The 20,096-nt window shown below is 36.5% G+C and overlaps 1 protein-coding gene across 1 annotated transcript; it reads left to right on the top strand.

Moving 5' to 3' along the window:
* Positions 1 to 174: 174 nt before the first annotated feature.
* Positions 175 to 18,444, top strand: LOC124156861 (tetratricopeptide repeat protein 8). The gene is made up of 9 exons (XM_046531352.1): positions 175 to 344; positions 3,414 to 3,607; positions 5,505 to 5,814; positions 7,295 to 7,459; positions 8,437 to 8,624; positions 9,331 to 9,480; positions 11,487 to 11,670; positions 15,449 to 15,712; positions 16,515 to 18,444. The coding sequence occupies exons 1-9, from the start codon at positions 240 to 242 to the stop codon at positions 16,626 to 16,628; spliced, it is 1,674 nt and encodes a 557-aa protein (XP_046387308.1). The 5' UTR covers positions 175 to 239; the 3' UTR covers positions 16,629 to 18,444.
* The last annotated feature ends 1,652 nt before the right edge of the window (positions 18,445 to 20,096 follow it).

The following is a 20,096-nucleotide window of genomic DNA, read 5'->3' as shown; positions in this document are numbered from 1 at the left end:
ACGGCTGTAACGTAGATCCCAGAGGCAACGTATAGATCGATTGCATTGCCTCGGCAACCGTCGCCGAGGCAACTGTAGTAAACAACACCTGCTGGATCACGCTGGTGGCGCCAATCAATAAAAGGTGACGAAAACAGTCAGTTTGTGGACACCTTCTGTGGGTTGGATTATCGCCTATGTTTTTGTTGTGTTGAAAAAGTTAGGTTTTATGTAGCGTAGGAAATAGCTGCGCCCTCACCATGTTGGATCCGCTGTGCTGTGCTTTAATGCTGTTCAGGGCACGGAAATATGACGCCTGCATTAAGAAATGCAGTAGTATATTACGGTCTAACCCCCATCACAAGGTATGTCGGTGACTTGAATGGGTGCCAGTCAAATTATCTGTTTCTGCCCAATTTAATATGCGGTAGTACTCGACAAACCCCCATGACAGAACCCGACATGACCCCCCCCCCCGCCATACGATGTCGCTTTTGCGCTATTTTGAATAAAAGTAATTTCTCTCTCAAACTGAAATGGAGGTTATTTTATCACTATTGTTATTTCCTTTGATAGGTTAATGTGGCATTGCTGTCATTGCGTTTTTTCTGCTTAATTTTTGAGTTGTTGTTCTTTTAAACTTCTCTGAGCTGGTCTGCTGAGAGAGGGGCCATGAGCAAGTATCTGCAATGTTAAGGGTCTTCCGTATAGTTTGATACTCCCTGTAACAATCACTGTGGCATGGAGCCCCAGGATTATGCCTCGCCTCTTATACCCCTCCTGCTGCAGGTAGGCACATTGCGATCTCGAGGGAGGCTTCAGCTCCTGCTGAATTGTTTTTCAGTTACGGCGACTACCCGCGGTACATCTGCGGAAAAGACCTCTTGCCCTAGGGTATCTCACTTGTAACTCTCGATAATTCGATCTAGTTCCATTTCACTATGTCTGCCAATAGCTAACGATGAATTCAACGTTAAAAAATCAGGTAAGGGCAAATTAATGGTTCTTCGATGTGTGTGAATTGTCAACAAAGCATCAGTATAGGCAACCCGCATACCTACTTAACCCCCTTCTCCCTTCTCCGCCTTCAAAGCAAAGTTCTGGTTACATCCCTGTCTCACGGGTTTCACACATTTAATGATCTTCTATGATCGCTACTGGCATCCGACCTCGCATAATTTATGGTAAAATAGAAAAATGTACCTCATAAGTGTACTTTTCCAATATGTACATTTTTTTATTTCAGCAGTTCAGTATTCAGTGCTAATGAATTTGCTTGTACGATACACGTAATGTTTGGAAGGAGTTACTACAAAATCTCTGCTTTGCATATCAACATGGCCCCCTGAAAATTCGTGGGGAAATTGATGGAAAATATTCTCGTTGAAACATATGTACAATATTGTACACCTCTTAATTGGTGTGAAACCTGAAGGAAGCTTTCAACTTACCTTAGAATAAGTAATTATGCATGTTCCTTCTGCAACGTATTTCAGAGGTGTATATTAATATAATTATGATACCTTGTGCAGTATTCTTGCCCACTTTGCTATCTATTTTTCTTTTGTGTATTCATCAGATATCTTATGCAGTGGCGCAGCGAGGGGGAGGTTTTGGAGGTTAAACCCCCTCCCCCCAGAGCTCAGAGAAATATTTAAGTTTAATCCATTTTCCTTAATTGGATTGATATTATTAATAGAATAGTGTAAGGATTAATAAAATATCCCTCAGAAAGCCGTAAAATTCACCATTTTGAATCGTTTATCTAAAATTCTGCAATTTATGAATCTCGCACCTACCGCTTATCCTGGTGGGTATACCATACCCCAACACGCCCCGGTATTAGTTGCACCTAAACCCCCCCAGCTTTAATTTCTGGCTACGCCCCTGATCTTATGTATGGCCAATTAAGATATAATTTTGGTCAAATGATCAAATCCATAAGTTATGTGGAATGAAAATTTCTGTCAAGAAAATTCATGGCAAATTGAAAAATCAAAAAACTTAAACCCACAATAAGCCTTGTATGTACGTAATTATTATGTCCTCTCCTTATCAAAAACAATAAATCCACTTCACTTTTTCCTCTATATGCCATATTTAACAAGTCGTTGGACACAGGCATATTTCCTGATTCCTTTCATGCTATCATGACATCAGTATTTAAGGATGGAGATTATGTAGATCTTAGAACGTAGGTTTCCGCGGTGATGGTTTGATCTCTGCATTTCTTCCGGGTTTTCTTCCGCGTCAGCTTGTTTGTAGACAATAGTTTCGCTAGCAGGATAGATAGCGGGATAGCCAGCGAAACTGTTGTCTACAAACAAGCTGACGCGGAAGGATGCCCGGAAGAAATGCAGAGATTATGTAGATCTATTTTTCACCTGTAATTATTGTGTTAAAACGATTTAATGTAGCAATGTTGTGTCCAGTATTAATCATTTTTTATTTTTAAACAATGGTTGATTTTTTTAATTTATTAGATTTTTCTTCATGTATTAGTCTTTTGTATTATGTAGTTGATGTATATTTTGGATTACATTTCAATGCTTCCTGGGCTAATACCACATTATATTTATCATGTTTTCCAGACAATAACAGTGCAATCTATTTTAATTGTATCATTTAAAGGATGTTTACCTATCTATGAATATTGGTAATATTATTTTAGTCTCAATGCCAGTAGGCCAGGAAAACATGAAATTCTGTGTTTTTTAGCTTAATGAAAATTGACTTAGCATGTCTATGAACAGTTGTACGTATATGTATATTATACGCATATAAATGTTTAATTCTGGAAAAAAAGCTTTGGTTGTCATATCAAGTTTCTCTGCAAGGTTACCTATGATTTGTGTGGTTGACATTTCTTGTATTCATTAAGGAGAAGAGTCATCCTAATTTTTAGTTGTCTCCCAAGAGAGCCATTTTTGGTCTACAGGACAAATAAATAAGGTAGCTGAAAAAAGGGGGCAGTGCAGTAGCCTAGTGTAAAGAGAACTTGGATGTAAATTGAAGAGTCCCTGGTTCATATCCTGGGTATGTCCTCAGACATATCAGGCTCTCAGACATATCCCCAAATAACATCCTTGGAGTACATGGTGTCCCAGGGAAAAGAACTTCCTCTCCTTAACCGTGAATGTGTGATATTCACATGCCTTTGGCTAAGTCTTGGGTGAGCGTTACCCTCATATATCCAAGCAAGGCTTTAAGTGGAATCACAGAGTGAGTTAGTGAAAATGGGGAAAAATTAAAAAGATGGGGAAAATATGATTTTGATCAATTCTTATTGTGTCACAAACTGATTTACTCAATGCACTTTATTGCGGTAATAACTTTAATGTAGTAATGAACTTTTAGTATCCTGCATGAGCATGAAATAGTTAAGGTTTTATTATAGCAAAAATAAATGATTTTATTAATGCTTGTAATTTCAGGGTGCAAGAGTTCTGATGCTTCAGTGTGAGGTAGAAGCATCTCTTGTGGATGACTGGGCTCTGGAGTCTGATGGTCCTGGGGGTGAAGGTACCTTAGCTACTGCCCTACTAGTCCACTCAGAGACCTATGCATCTTCTACAACCCCTGGTACATCCTTAAGGTCTGCAGCCACACCTTCCCTCATTACTGGAGGGTGAGTCCTTAATATTATTTTTATAAAATTCTCATCTTAAATTATTCTTTTTAGTCAGTTTAAGACAGAGTTAAGTATGAAATATGTGTTCTATTATCTATGTGAGATCAGCCTAGATTTAATCGATTGTTCATTGATGTGAGCCCAACTTCTTTCTGTGTTTGGCGATAGGTGGAAGATGGCCCATAGCAAAGCATATGTTCACATAACGAAACCCATGATATTTAGGTTTACTGTGATAACATCCTTTAACTTTATGGAATGGGAAAATACATAGGATTTGCACGGCTACTTCAACAATATATTTCAAACAAAAAGAATAATGTTGACTTAGACTGGGTTCTCCATGATGAGACACAGTGGAGACCATGGAAATTATTGATGAGCATGCTCAATTGGGTCCAGGACCATATGCGTACCCAGTGAGGGGCAGGGGGGGGGGGGGAACTGCCCCCCCTAGAAGCAAAAATTGCTCAAGTCTTTAAGCAAAATCAGTACTGAATTGAAACAAAAGTATTCAGCAAATTTTCTTTAAACCCACGAAAAATGATGTTTTAGTATAAGATATGTAACTAAAATGAAACTATTTTTTTTAAGGAAATAATCTCATAAACTAATAAAGCACTGTTATAATTTTCTTAAAATGTTAGTTTCATTCACCTTTTCAATGCTAAAATGTCACAACTTGGCTTGCCCCCCCCCTGTTATGATCCTGGGTACGCCATGGTCCAGGACCAACCTCTTGCTCTTTGTGAGAGCAAGTTATGTGTGTATCTCGGCAAATTAATGTAATAATCATGTTGTAGACAAATTCTGGTGATTTTTTTTAAGCAGTTCCAATGACTTCACAGTCCGATTAGAACTCCATGGCCCCTGAATACACAAAACTCCAACTTTTGGCTCAGGCAGAATTGCCTCTGGTTTGGAACCTTTTGAGGGGAGAGGAAATTCTGAGTGAGTCCCAAGCAAAAGTAGTGCTTTTTACTTTCACCCCATTTAGAATTATTTCTTCAAAAAGACTAGTCCTAGCCCAAAACTAGCACCTTTGCTGGGCCACCAAGTTTTAACCATCATAAATCTTCTACAATTAATATGTTTAGAGATGCACAAAGTAACTGGAGAGCTGGTTTAAAAACTGAATGTATATTTATTATTTGATCCATAATAGCTATTAATATTCTTTTGAAGAGCGATTTTCCTTTGTCAATAACAGAGAAAATTGGGCTCACAGCAAATGGGTATTAAATTGTAATTCCTAGGATTGATTCCTTGGATTCATAGTAAAAACCTATATGTCAATGAACGAATCATTAACTGATGTGATACTCATGTACTTATTACTCTTCTTACTGCCTTACACGTTATCTAATAGACTTAATGCCTTGATATTCCATTTTGTTGATGTACTAATTGATGAAGACTATTATTTCAAATAGTGGTTGGTGAGTGGTGGCAATTTGGAGCTGTCAAAAAAAAAAATTGAAAAGTATTAATTTTTTTGCCTGCAGAACTGCCTGGAGATGTTGAAGCAGTTTTCAACATCTCTAAGCAGTTCCAGAATTTTGTATTTTAGGTTGCTAATTTTATCTATTGTTCTATGTAGTGCCTTTCTGAATGAAATTCAAGTTATCATGTTCAGTGTGCATCCATGAGATATATATGCAATAACTCTTAAAGCTCATTTTATATCAGAATTTTATTAAGGGTCAATCTTTAGCTGTTCTTTGTATATTGGCATCATCTCTAGAAACATAGGTGGTCCATAAAATTTGAGCTTTTCGTATGAGTGCCTATCCTTAATTGAGCTCATATAGTGTGATCATGGAACTAATTATATACGTTCATGTATGTCTGAAGTTTGAATTGTTACCCTAATAACTGCATGCATTCTTTTCAGTGCTTCTATTCCAGTTGGATCTAGACCCCTTTCCCGCGGAGTTGTGAGGGGTCCTTCAGCCGCTCCCTTGCCTCGCACCGCAGCATCCCTGAGAACTGCTCTTCGAACTGCCCACTCATCCTCCCGCTTGACACCTGGGACGGCAACTTCCCTGCGGCCTCTGACCACCACCACTGCTGGGAATCGAGCAGGGGCAGCCCCACACCTGGGACCATGGATTGTGGGAAGAGCAATCACTGAAGCCACCACTCCTGGAGTGGCAAAGACAGTGTTTGAATACATTTTGATTAAGGAGGGAAATGCTTTCAAGGTGAATGTAGACAAAGGCTAGTCTGAATCGGTATGAGCCTTAATGATGAGTTAAACAGATTATTTGAAATCATTGACTTATGATCAAGTTTGGACCAATAACATGGTTGTTAACATTATGCTCTAATTGGCAGATATCAGTTTATTCTTTATGGTAAACGTGACAAAAAAATGAGGATCTGTATAACTGCGGAAATGGTCCATGGAGATTAAATGTATAGGATGTAAGTGTGGAAGATGAGGGCTATCTCGGGTGGGGAACTATAGATGTTATTTGGGACATGAAGGCAATGAAAGCTGTGGGTGTAGACAATTTGCTATCTGAGCTTCTGAAGAAGTTGAGAATTGATTGTTGAAAATCGATTATAAATGTGACCATAAATGTCCTGCATTCTGTAAGATATTGCTATTATGAGCCAATACATCCTTATGTGAGAATGCTGCTTTTAAGTATACTCCATAAAATCTTGACCTCGTCAAAATTTCTGCAACTCTCTTGAAATTTTTTATTTTTATGGAGGGGGTATTCAAATTCAAGACATTGACAAAAAGACATTTTTCCAAAAAAATATTTTTTTTCCTATCCATCTACTTTTTTTTCTATAAGTATCTTATATTGATCTGGTGAATTGACTCTACTGTCACTGGAATCATGAAGAAAAAGAGTCAATTTTATTGTGTAGGTTATAAATGTATTTTGATACCAACAGGTCTTATATAAAACAGTCTATTGAAAAAATGAAATTTTAAGGAAAAATGCTAGCTAGGTGTACTCAGTCCATAATAATTTAAAGGAGAAGATAAATACATTGCTCATACTTGTATTTTATTATCATTTATTATGCCATTGCTGTGTATTAAGTCTCAAAAGAATGGAGTGGAGAGCTCTTTAAAGCCAGTGCCAGTTCTCTACTTTATTTTTTTAGTATAAGCAGTCAAAATTGTAGCTCCTTGTAAAAGGGTTGGGTGTGTAAAAGATGCACCAATGATTCATATTGATTTATTAACATCCTTATGATTGATTTTTTTTACTTTGCTATCCTTCTCTTCGTTTAATTTATTTCTTTCCCCTTTTTAGGGTCTACTCTACCTGGAGTTCATTTTGGACTTCAGTAGATGCCATCCTTACCTGGCATTTAAAGTTGCCCCATACTTGCTTACTTTAAGAACCAGACTTTCATTAAGTCAACCCTTGGGAAATAGCTTTTGATATCTATATGTAGCCCAACCTAAGCAATGTGGTTCCACTATTACTTTTCAAACAAAATTGAGTGTAGCTGCTTATTGGATAAAATGAAACTTAAAAATTCATCCCATATATTCAATTAAAATTCTAATTAATATCTCTGAAACTAGTTTTGTGGTCGTCTAGCCAACTGAAAAACCTGTTTTGGAGATTTAAACTTCGTCACTTGAGAGTGTAATGACACATCCTCTAATGGAAATTTTAGCATTGTTGGTGACCCCAATTCGTATTTCAGGCAATGGAATTGGCTCTGGAGGCTGCAAAGGTGTGCCGTAGTGGGGATATCAGTTGGTGGGAAGAGCAGATTGGTCGATGTCTTGCTCTGACTGGACAACTGAGAGAGGCGAGAATTGCTCTTAGGGCCTCCATGGGTTTACCTCCTGGTGGTGATGGGGTATATGTAAGTAAAATTCTGGCAGTGAATATTTACTTTTATACTTTGGAGTTCAATGTATGCATTGTGGCATTTTTTTAGTGTACCCCCCCAGAAATTCCTCCGAATTCCTCTGAACTTCCTCCGAATTTATCCGCAGAACTGCTTTCGCTAAGGACTTTTCGCACTAAGGTTTTTCGCACAAAGGATTTTCGATGTTGACTATCCATGCTTTATGGAATACAAGGCACAGCTGTCATGGTAGTGCTTGTATGGAATATGAACCTGTCAAAAAATATAATTTTAATTATAATGGCTTCCATTTAAAAGGTTAACAAGTGAAGCTTCAGATTTCTATTGTTGTTTCTTAACCCTCTTAAAATATTCTGGCTTTTGCTTCTCAACCAAAAAATTCCATGAGCTCATATATTCGCCTTCAGGTCGGTAGTTCAAATTGATACTTATGTAGCAACGAAAGTTTTGGATAAAAAAATTGAGATAAATTATCTAATTAAAAATTAATATAATTTGACAAGGATAAATAGCAGGGTGTTCTTCCACAAAAAGATATCACAGAAAATTTTTTCAAGGGGTTGTATATTTGTTTAAATACCCTTGGAATTTCTGGTCAGTATGATTCCAAGTAGGTGACATTAAAGGAGGTAAAGTCTGATTTTCTTGCATATATGTATATAATAATTTGATTCTTTTCCACTCTCTTAAGAAGTCAATTTATTATTGAGAATGTATGAAAACCTGACCTAGAATACAGGCTTTGAGATCGTTGATCTTCAATTACAGGCACTGTGAATATGATTTAATCACCAATATTTTACAAAACATGTCACACTTATAAAGCATTGCACTGTCAATTTCTTAGAATTCCCTTTAAAAATTATATCCTCTGTACAATGATGGCTGATATGGCGCAAAATATTTGAATACCTACAATGTAAGTGAGCTGAGATATACTTATGGTAATATTTCATGTAATTCTCACACAGTCAGAACGTCAAGTATCAGAAAGGCAGAGATCGCATGGTGCTGAACCACGGAGGCGCACATTAAGTGGTGTGTTGCGTTTATCTCGGGTTGATGCTCGACTTGATCAGCCTCTTGCAGCCATTTCGGTTTGCCTAGCTGCTTTAGGACACTTCCCTGGTGACATTACCCTCTTGATAGAAATTGCCAGGCAAGTAAAACAGCATTCATAAAAGTAAAATGGGTATGAGGATACTTTCTTGAAAGGGTTCCACCCATTCTTTGTGCTACATTTGTATATTGGGGTTATATTTGCTTTAGGGTTACTAATAGATATTAGTAAACCCAAACCAACCTAATGAAGGAGAGTGGGACATTGTCATAGAACAAAAATAGGGGCTGCATGTAGGTATCATACTTTTAGTACTAAAATGCCTGTGCTCTTAGAGAGTTTTTCTTCAAATAATAAAATGTTGCAGGAAGATATAACTGATTCTTGGCATGGTAGCTATGTTCTGTGGTTTCTTCTTTTGGAAAATAAACTTACTCGTGATAATTAGCTAGTAGAGCAAAGAAGCCTATGCTAAATGAATGAAGGGGAGTGATAGTACCTCATTAGTTTTTGGGGATGAAATTTTATAAATAGACCACCTTAATATTCATAATAGATAGGTACCATTTATCTCCTCTTTTCGTTGCATGCTGTTAGTGACAAAGTTTCAAGGTCTACTTTACTATATTTTGCTTGGTTTAGTTTCCACTGCTTTTGATAATTTTTGAAACAAGGGTATCCCTACTTTTTATAATTTTTGAAACAAGGGTATTTGGCCTATTCTTGCATGATGAATGTAAATTTGAATTTAAATGAATGAGTAATTGATTTTTAATTCTTGAACATGGTGTATTTCCTTTTATAGGTTATATGAAGCTTTAGGTGATGAAGAAATGTCAATCAAATTCTACAAGGATGTTTTGCAGAATGATCCAGTTAACATTGAGGCTCTAGCCTGCATGGCTGCTTACTATTACTACAAAGAGCAGCCAGATATGGCAATGCAATTTTACCGGTAATCATTTGCAGATTTGTCTAATTTTTAAGTTGGTTAATCCATACGTTCTAATATTAAAAGTTAACCATCATCATGCTATCATTATAAATCAACCCTCTTTTAAATATTGGGTAATTGTTGGTAATTTGATGAGGTTGATCGTATTTCTTTCTCCAAACAATGGGAAGCATGTCTATTGGCTATAATCTAGCATACTGATGCCTGTCACACTGCCCTGGGAATAATGTCTGGAAAAGCAGTGGAAATGAAACACAACCATTCTCAGAGAGAAAAAGATAGGGGCGGATCCAGGATTTCTCTCTGGGGGGGGGGGGCAAAAGCAAGGCCGTATCCAGAATTTTGTTCTTAGGGAGGCACAAGGATACCTCATAATGCAAAGGAAACACAATGATAATGGGACCGTATTAAAAATCTTGCATATTTTTTAAGGGTCTAGGGGGGCACGTGCCCCCATGCCCCCCCAGATCCGCCCATGGAAAAAGATACTGCCATCATGTTAGGAAAACAAATTTAGCCAGATTGTCTTTCATGATTGATTTACTCTGCTCAGGTAGGGTCATCCACTCATATGAATTGAGACCCTGCAGGGATCCATCCCACGGGGATAAACTCCTGCGGCCTGGTCTACAAGTTGGAGACTTTTTTATTCCGACCTCTGTGGAGGGATGGACTGAAGGGGAGATATGCCTCCACGATTGTGATACTGACGACATCTATGGGGTATGAATAGAGAAGGATGGGATGGGAGAATCTTGTGCCGTCATTTTGGGGGCACAAACTACACTTGGACCAAAAAATTACTATTCATTAAAAGAATTTGGCGGATGAAAGGGATAATGAGAAAGATAAGGTGGATTAAATAAAATTTGCAATTTCAGCCTCTCACTCTTTAACTCTTACTTAAGAAAATGTGAAAGTTACTGCCCACATTTCATGAGTTGGTGACATAATTAGAGATCTGGCTCATTTGCTCATTCAGGAAGAACTTTTCGTTAAGGAAAGGAAATATGTAAACAACATGGAACCATGCAAGACCATGTACCAGGCAAAGGAGTCGTGGAGAAGCAGCAACACACTCAGTGTATGTTCATGATGTCATCAACTATTTGCGAAAGGGTTAAGGCTGTCAGCCCTAGAAGTAGGCAATGGATTGAAAAACAATTACTTGTTCAAGGATCTCTACATTTTTAAACTATAAGAATCGACAATAAAATATAAATGGTGATAGCCAAAGCTTCTCTAATTGTTAATAATTCCTTTCTGCAGTGCTTGACGATCTCAATGCAAAAACAATTGGTCTTTACTCCCCATCGACATACTTATGAAGCAGCGCCAGGGTCGGCCCTAGCAGGTGCGGGGCTAGGGGCGAACCTTCAGTGCGGGGCCCTTCACTGAAAATATTAAACTCTATACCCCATCTACAAACTCGAGCATTTTGAATCCCTACCACTCTCTGGCTAAGTATGTGTTCCCCTCGCAAATTCAGACTTCGTAATTACGCCGTTACGATACCATCACGCAGTTCGTTTTCAAAACTATCGTATATTTTAATTTTTTTTCACGAACCCCCAAACCCCGGGCCCCCGAAAGCGCGGGGCCCGGGGCGGTCGCCCCGGTCGCCCCGCCCTAAGGCCGGCTCTGAGCAGCGCTGAACCTTAACCAAAAGGTGAAGCTTCAAACTCTAAAATTACTTCCACTGCTGGATCATGATGTGCCAATACCCTATGTGATGTGTTAAACTTCTTAATTTCTGCAAAGGTCTCAGCTTATAGTCTGCTGACCAATCCCAAACATTATCCTTCTTAAGAAACTCATGCAAAGGAGATAGCACAGAGGCTGACCTCCAGTAAAAAATTTGAGTGGAAACATTGAAAAAAACATGTGAATAACATTCAGTGAAAATCTTAATATGTATATTCAATATGAACCGATAATTTTTTTTTATGAATATTTATTTTAGTCACATCATTCCTAATATTAAACTGATTATTCTTGTATTGCAGGCATCTAATGCAGTTGGGAATTTGTACTGTAGAGGTACTGTGCAACATGGCATTATGTTGTCTTGGCATGCAGCAACTTGATTTAGTTCTACCATATTTATTCAAGGCTATTGCCTTGGCAGAAGCATCTGATGACTTGGAAATCATCAGTCAAGTTTGGTACAATGCATCTCATATTGCTATTGTGAGTAAATAAATTGTAAAATTTTACTTTATGCCTTGTCTGACTGAGATTTCAAAAGAACATATTAAGGTTCATAAATGAGTAAGTATTACATAGGGCTTTGCAGTTTACATAAAATATGAAAGTTAACCAAATAAATGTTATGGAAGCATAGATTTGAATTGCAGCGCACGAATCTGGTGGAAAAGAAAGAAAAATTCCTGCAAGCATAAGATGAAAATGTCTTGTGGAAAGGATGGAAAAAAATCATTCCTGTCTAGTTCAGAACGATTGTCCTTTTTTGTAGATTTGTATTTTGTACAGGCAAAAATTGCAAAGGAATTACATATAGTATGAATGAATATCCCCAACAACACACATTTGGATATACATATGTATATATATTGTATTTTCATGGGTCACATACATATATATTTTTGTTATGTATTACATCTGTAGTACATATGTATTATTGAATGTATTTCCTTTGTATTCATACATATGTAAAAGTGGCACTTGTTACACGATAAATACATTTGTATATTTTGTGTATTTTGAAATTTGGATACTTATGTAAATGTGGTCAAAAAAACACAAAAATACAAATGTATTTATCGTGTAACACGTACCACTTTTACATATGTATGAATACAGAGGAAATACATATGTAAATGTGGTCAAAAATACACAAAATATACATTATGTATATTTCCTGTAATACTTGGGAGGTAGATTTTCGTGGCGTCTTGCGAAACGTTCATAAACATTTTTTCCAGAAATAATATGTTCACAGCAAACGCCAGATTTCCCTATTTTAATGATCATTCATCCATTCGAATTTATACCCAGAAAGCTTAAAAATAAATCATATACTGGTCGATGTGAGCGAGGGTAGTAAATATGGCGGCTATTTATGTTAATTTGTAAATGCACGCGAAATACAGACGTATTACATATGTAAAATTCAGTTTCTATCCGCGAAATATACACATGGAAAAATAGTTCACAATACATGAAAAATACAAAACATAGTACTTGCACAGATCAAAAGTAAAAGCGAAGTTTGATTTTTTAAACAATATTTTAATGTAACTGTTTAGACAAAAAATTAAATTCTCAATTCCGCGGCTCACTGTCGCTAGGGAAGTGAGTGGGACTGATACAGTTATAATCTCGTTGACAGTAAACCTCGGCATTTCGTTCGAGACTACGAGAACGTGCTGTTGCGGAGGAACTCCGGCATCTACGCTAATAAACAAAAGGAAATCCGTTATTAACTAGCTACTGATGTATAGTTAATTTTATATTTGTTTGTATTATTATACTTATTGGAAGAATTGACATAGTGTTTTAATCCTCGATAACCGGTGCGTGTGGATGGTGTGCTCAACCCGAAGCTATGTTTTGCTGGAAATGTGCTTCAATCCCACACGTTATTGCGATTCGTGCAAGCCAACTCCAACAGTTTCCTGTCACTGGATAATTAAGGTAAGGTATGATTTATCTTTTATTGTATTGTACGCCTACATAGACTACATTAATTATGTTATTTGAGTATATTTGGATACAACTATTGGCGCAATGTGTTGACCACATTGCGCCAATAGAGGTAATTATTTTGTTTATGTTTGGCTATTGTTTTCCTTTTTTGTTGAGTTATGTATCGAGGAGACTGGTCTCCATTGAAGTTATATGGTAAAACATAGTAATGTCAATCTTGTACGTATAAATTAATAGATTATGCGTCGTATATAGTAATTCCGTGCTTCGCGGCTGAAGTTAAATTTTTTCTTCTCTTAATTAAGAGCAGAAAAAATTGTTTAAGGAATGTTTTCGTTCACGTGTAAGTTGTTTTATCGCTGTTTATTACCACAACCTACTGTTTTGTAGTTCTAGCATTCCTAGTTATCCTATGCTTTAGTCATAACATCTTTGACCGTAGAGTTATCAGCGTAGCCTTGTCACTAATAGATTCCTCGAGGTTCCGAGCGGTTTTGCCCTCTACTTCTAATTATTTAACGAACAAGAAGTATTGGTCGTGTAATATCGGTTCCCTTAAAGCAAAATGTAATATTTCTTTCATCTTGAAATGCAGTCAATCAAGGTGCATTTCGTCATTATTATTAACACAAGATAAATACGTAATTTTCATGCGAAAGTTTGTCATTGTATGTAAGAAAAAGGTGCGTACGGGCCAAATTAATTAATTATAATTTTCTTTTCATGCTCTTTCGCGCATACCCAGCAGGCGACGATGTAAATAGCTTGGCCTGGACAAGAGGAGAATGGATTACGGAAAAGACGACGAAGCAAAGCCAGAAGACCAGGTGGAATTGTTAATACCGAGGTAAGCTTTGAGGGAATTTTTTTTTTACCATAATGGAGAGGTTTCTTAAAGTTAAGCCTGAAATTATCGGTTATGTATGAAATTTATTTGTTTGAAAATTTGATATCACAAGTTTATATTTTTTCTGTGTGAGTCATCCGCTACTAAATCATGGTAGTAATATATTAGTATCATGTAATAAATAAGCATACCAATGGATTCACGTTTTCCTAGTTAATTTATATTTAAAAGTAGTCATATGATCTTTTCTCATATTTCTCATTCTTCTTAAGAGAAAGGCTATTAATTTTGTAAAATGAAAGCATATCCCCAAAATATATGATTTCTCAAAGGACAAGGTCAAATCTGTGCTAGTTGGGACCTCGACATAATTGGTAAATGAAAAAATTTAAAACTCATGTCTGGAATCTATCAGAGAAGCCAAACTTTCATTTGCATTCAGAATACAGAATTAGTACTAAAATTACAGACTTCACAGAATACTGACTGCCTATATGAATTGATAAAAATAAAATTGAAAGGCCTTGAGCTCCTATTCAGATCTTACAAAAAGATATATTTTTGCATGACTTTTAAACTTGACTTCTTCTTTTCTCCTTTCAGAAAGTGGCTAATTGTGCAGAGTTGGTTTCCTGAATTCAGGTTTCTTCTTGTGCAATGGGTTACAACGCTTGTTCCGTGCTAACATTTTTTTCTATTTTCCAACTCAAACCATTGTTTGTACTTGATTTATCTTTGTGCCATTTTTTTTAAACTAAGTTTCACCTACTGTTTGCTGGCCCTTAATGCTTATTAGCAATATTCATGGCCACACTTGTTATTTGTGTGTATTATTTTATTTTTCTCTTTGAATAAATGTTTTATTATCTGTACGTTCTGGTTTCCTTATATTTATTCATCTGTTTGATCCATATTGATATTAAGTGGATGTGGGTCAGAAAATCAATATGTATAATTCGTGTACGAGGGCCTGCAGATACATATGTATATTACATGTAAGGATATTCAGATTTCCAATTTGTAATACGCATGTATACATACATCCTGAGGGACTTTTGAGCCACTTTTACGTGAAATATACAGATGTAATACGATTGTATTCCATTGTATACATATGTATAATTCATGTATGGGTATTCAGATTTCCAATTTGTAATACGTACGAATACATACATCCATAGGGACTTTTGAACCACTTCTACGTGAAATATACCGATGTAATACGATCGTATTCCATCTTATACATATGTATTTGGGCACGTTTTTTTTGTGTATTATTGATGTTATACAAATGCCGTGTTATCTGGGTATTTTGCTTTTTGCATGAGTATTCCATATTATTTCTTGAAGCATGTATTTAATAATTACCATTTCTAATAGAAATAGCAATATGGTCATTGTCTGCCTCCTGAATTCTGCACTATTGATTTTTTTAATTTCATTTTTTCTCAGAATGTTGGAGACATTGTGCTTGCCACAAAGTGTCTGAAGCTTTGTATTTCAAATAATCCAAATCATTCACCAGCTTTCAATAATCTGGCCATCTTAGAGTTAATGTCATCGGATAATGCTGAAAGATCAGAGGGAACTTCAGGTGGAAGTAGTAATATTCAAGGACAATGGTTGGATATCATGGGTGCTCACCTGAAGACAGCCCATTCATTAGCTCCTGACGATTTTGAGCCAGCTTACAATTTGGCCATCATTTTAGATAAGGTAATAGCTTTTATTTGATACCATTAAATCACTCTTTGTAGTAAAAAATAATGCTCAATCTCAATCAATGCTAGGTATTTTTGTAATTATTAATTATAGACACAATTAGTATGAATTCACAGATGCTGCTAAACATGAATCCTTGAGCAATATAAATAGACCTTTCATGTGATCAAGCAGTACATATTGATAAAAAAAATATTTTATCCCCTTGGGATATTTATGCCTAAATTTTGGACATGATTTTCAGTTTGCCTGCTTTAAAAATGCATATATTTTGTTATCAATTCCTTGTGTATCATCATCCTTGGTATTTCTAATCACTGAATACAGACATCTCTCCAGTTGCATAGTGTGAAGAGAGCTTAACATTACAGAAAATGTCTAATTTAGAGCAGATTCTGTTCGGGTTGAACTATAACATTGATACTGGAATATTACTTACTCACAGAGGCAGATTTGGGGGGGGGGGGAACGTGCCCCCCAGGCATTTTAAAATTAGACAAGATTTTTAATACGGTTATCATTGCATTCATTTTATTTTGTGTATTACGGAGTTTCAATCATTTAATTTAATATTAATATCTTTCATATCAAAATAAAGAGAATATTTTCTGCAGTACGTAATTGTGTTATTTTGTTTTTAATCTCAAATATGAGAATACCTGTCAGACCCCTGTCCCACCACCCCCCAGAAGAAAATCCTGGATCTGCCCCTGCTTACTCATTAAATAAAAGTAGAAATCTTCTGCTTTTAAATGATATAATTTATTGTTAATGAAATAGCTTACATTTTTTTCAGATTGGAGATACTCAAGCTAGTCTTTCATTGGCTGTGAAGGCTCACAGAGCAGATCCTAATCATGTAGAATGCAAGAATTTAATGGAGCAATTGCAAAGTCGCCTTACACTGTGATATAAATATTTGGAAGTGTTGTGGTCACATCTAATGTTCGGTTCATGTTGAACTTCTTCAACACTGACCAAAAAGAGATTCTATCAGGATTTTTTCTCCTACCAACTGGGATTGCAGGTAGTGCTTTCATTTTTTGAAGGAGGTACAGTTCCCAGACTAATTTTTTCTGTTTACTGAAAACATAACTGACTGCCTTCCCTCCCAGCCTCCTATACTGATGTCATTTTTTACATCACTTTGGGCATCAAGACTTTTATTCCTCACATAAACTGTGTATTTGAATGATTAATCAAAACAATATTCTCTGATCATTGGAAAAACTCGCGACATCTATTCAAAAGAGCCTCTTCCTGGATTGTTGCATTGTTACCAGTAGGATTTATGGACAGTCATTGAATCCGTCATATTGTGCCTACTCTGGAGTGACCATTTTTGGTGTAAATGCCTTTGACTATGTCAAATGTTTCATTATACTGCTTTAACGGATATATTGTCACATTGGAACAAAAGAAGTCTAGGGGAGCCCTGTCATGATTAAAGGGTGGCTAGGTATTCATTGAAAACCATTAATTGACCTGTTGGTATGTTGCAAGGATGACTGAGAGGATTGACGCTTTGTTGAACAGAATATTTCATTAATTTGTGATATGGGACTGAATACCTTTCGTCTCTTTTATGTTAGTTCATAGGAAGTAGGGGTTTCCTTTTTTTCATCTCCCACTAGTGAATGCAGGCTATTCTATCATAATAAAAATTGATACTAGTATTTCACTTTGACTCTTGGCATGCTAATTGTTGATGACTGTCCATAAAGGACATCATGGCTACCTTAATCACAGCTCCTAAATATACTTGGGCTGATATGAAATTCTAGCAAAAATTTAATCACTTTCAAGAAAATCCTGTCTTTCAACAAGTGTGACATGGGAGATTTAAATTTCTTTCCTGATATTTGGGCAACCATGAATTTTTAACCTGATTCCTCTCGCTCCAATCCTTTCTGATCTTAGAAGGCCTTGATGTATAATAACTTTGCCCTAAAATCATCGACATTTTTTGGGTTGACTGTATTGTGAATAATTTTTTCTTTGAGGGGGTTGATTGTGTAGTTTCCTGCCAGTTTGTGATAAGAAAGATCATATAGCTCTATTTCTTTATTGATATTGCTAATGTGAGCAATGGTAAGATTTGTAATTATTGCCTCTATTGGTATTGGTTCGTATTGGTCTAAGGAAATAAAGGAACCGTATTTTTTGGTAACTTGAGCTGGATGTGAATTTAGTGATGAAATGAAATATTTATCAATTCTAGCTAATTTGTGTGAAATTATGTAGTTATAAATTATTAATATAGAATAGGTGAATATATATGAAAAAAACATGCCTTTATTTCAAAGTCCACATTTTATGACACACACAAACATTACTTCTCTATTTATTTAAATGAATTTTGATTCATAGTCCAAGCATCAGTCTAATAAAATGCAAGTATGTTATTGTGTTGTTGTAAATAAATCCCCTATGAGTTATCTGTAGTACTATATACATGTATACTATGGTATATATTACCATGGTATGTCACCAGCATATGATAAATGTTGTTTCCGTAGTAACACAGGAAACCCCAATGTGGTGGCTGAAAATTTCTTGATCTGAACTCTAGGATATTTTTTCTGCCTGTAATTATTTTTTATGCATAATATTTCTTGCCTTGCGTGTGTGAATTTTCGAAGAAACCTTATCCCCAACACTGGCAAGCTTTAAATCTGCATGTATGCATGTTCTTTGAGGATTCAATCTCATAACTAACCCCCCAAACCCAATAAATTTCCCAAGTTAAACTTTTCCTTATTGCTATTAAAATCCACCATCCTAGTTCTATTATTCCACTCTAGGCTCTAATATCCCCACAGGGGCAGCATTATTTCTGGGCCCCAAATGTCTCTGGGTCACCCTGTTTCGGATGCAATTTTTAATCTTTGGGTTGCGGGATTTCACGATTTTAGCTGCCCAACTGTGAAGGAGGGTTGGTCTGGTGGAGTTAAGCCCCTTAGTGATCCTAATGGTAAGGGAAAGTGCCCAAGTGCAAGATATCTAGGTACAGAGGCGGATACAGATGGGGGGCGCAGGGGGCGCGCGCCCCCCCTTTGCGGGGTCGCTCACATTGCCGAACATTGTAGAATCACAGTTGTAACTTTTTTGTATCGTAAGATACTGACGTCTATACGTGTATAATGAGGTTAAATAAAACTTTATTCAACTTCGCACGTGGCTTGATTAATTTTTTATTACGATAAAAGTAAAGGTAGCTCAAGATATCTTTTGCGCCCCCCCCTTGAATTTTTTCTGTATCCGCCACTGTCTAGGTAGCAATAATAATTTTGGGCAAATGTCTCAGTCAGCATGCAAAAAGTATTAAAATGTTCCCGCACTCTAAGGGTTAATGAAAACACATCTAATTTTCTATTTTAGGGCCGCTTTTACTTCTGTTCGCATGAAGAGCTATTTGAAACTACTATGTTTTGCTTTAGCATGACAAGTTAAGCTTTGCCTCTTTGGATCCACCATCTCTTCTGAAAAGGTATTTTATGTTGAGTCATTATATTTTCATTACTGTGTTCCTATATGGTATATATTGATCTTTTTACCTAATTTTTCATACATTTTTACCATCTTAATTAGTTGTAATTTATTTACTTATTATGCTTAGGCATGTTTTCATTTTCTGCCTCCAAAAAGATCCATGAAACATTTTTTCTAATGCTTATGCTTTATTATTAAGATATACATATTTAAGAATTTGCTGCATGTTTTATTTAAGATTTCTTGACAAACAAGAGTGGCAAGTTGGATCTAGAAAAGATACGTAACTGATATGGAGCTTCCTGATATGGAGCTAGAGAGTACTAGACCGTTAGTAATGGAACAATGGTATCCATTCTTATGTTTCCTTACGTTGGTACTCTCTTACTCCGTGTTTCACACAAAAGTTTGTGTAGGTGGTGGTGGAGCTCAACCCAGACTAACATACATTCTAGTTAAGATGATACATGGACATCTACTTACTAACCCGCCAGTTGCCTCAATGGACGTATGGTGGGGGTGTTAGGGTACCAGCCGCTTACAAATAAAAAGGATATACTCTAACGAAGTTACGCTTTTCATTTGTTACGGTCCTTTATCGTGCGAGGGGAAAATGATTTCCCACACCTGTCCACTCAGCAAATTATCTCTCTTAATTTATCGTCTCTATTGAACTTGGAAATTCAGTGGGGCATTCTAATACTCTCTCCCTGTCGCTCTTAAAGATATCTATGCTAAATTGATCAAGCAATCTAAGCCTAGAGCTTAGCCTCCGAGTCTACAGTGGCTCCCAGCCTAAGTCGTTGAACATCTGAGTGAGTAGGAGGCCCAGCTTCTTTACCTGGATCACCTCGCGCGTCTAGGATTTTGGCTTTGGGGACTTTTA

Source organism: Ischnura elegans, chromosome 4 (genome assembly GCF_921293095.1).
Source record: "Ischnura elegans chromosome 4, ioIscEleg1.1, whole genome shotgun sequence".
NCBI classification, from domain to species: Eukaryota; Metazoa; Arthropoda; class Insecta; order Odonata; family Coenagrionidae; genus Ischnura; species Ischnura elegans.
The sequence above is the reverse complement of the archived record's forward strand: the minus strand, read 5'-3'. Positions and strand labels throughout refer to the sequence as shown.

What these genes read in the sequence shown, in the direction of transcription:
- LOC124156861 (XM_046531352.1), top strand. Translation starts at nt 240, where the DNA reads ATGTTGGATCCGCTGTGCTGTGCTTTAATGCTGTTCAGGGCACGGAAA. An exon ending in CTGGTGGTGATGGGGTATAT is followed by an intron (nt 7,460 to 8,436) that starts GTAAGTAAAATT and finishes ATTCTCACACAG; the next exon opens with TCAGAACGTCAAGTATCAGA. An exon ending in ATGCATCTCATATTGCTATT is followed by an intron (nt 11,671 to 15,448) that starts GTGAGTAAATAA and finishes ATTTTTTCTCAG; the next exon opens with AATGTTGGAGACATTGTGCT.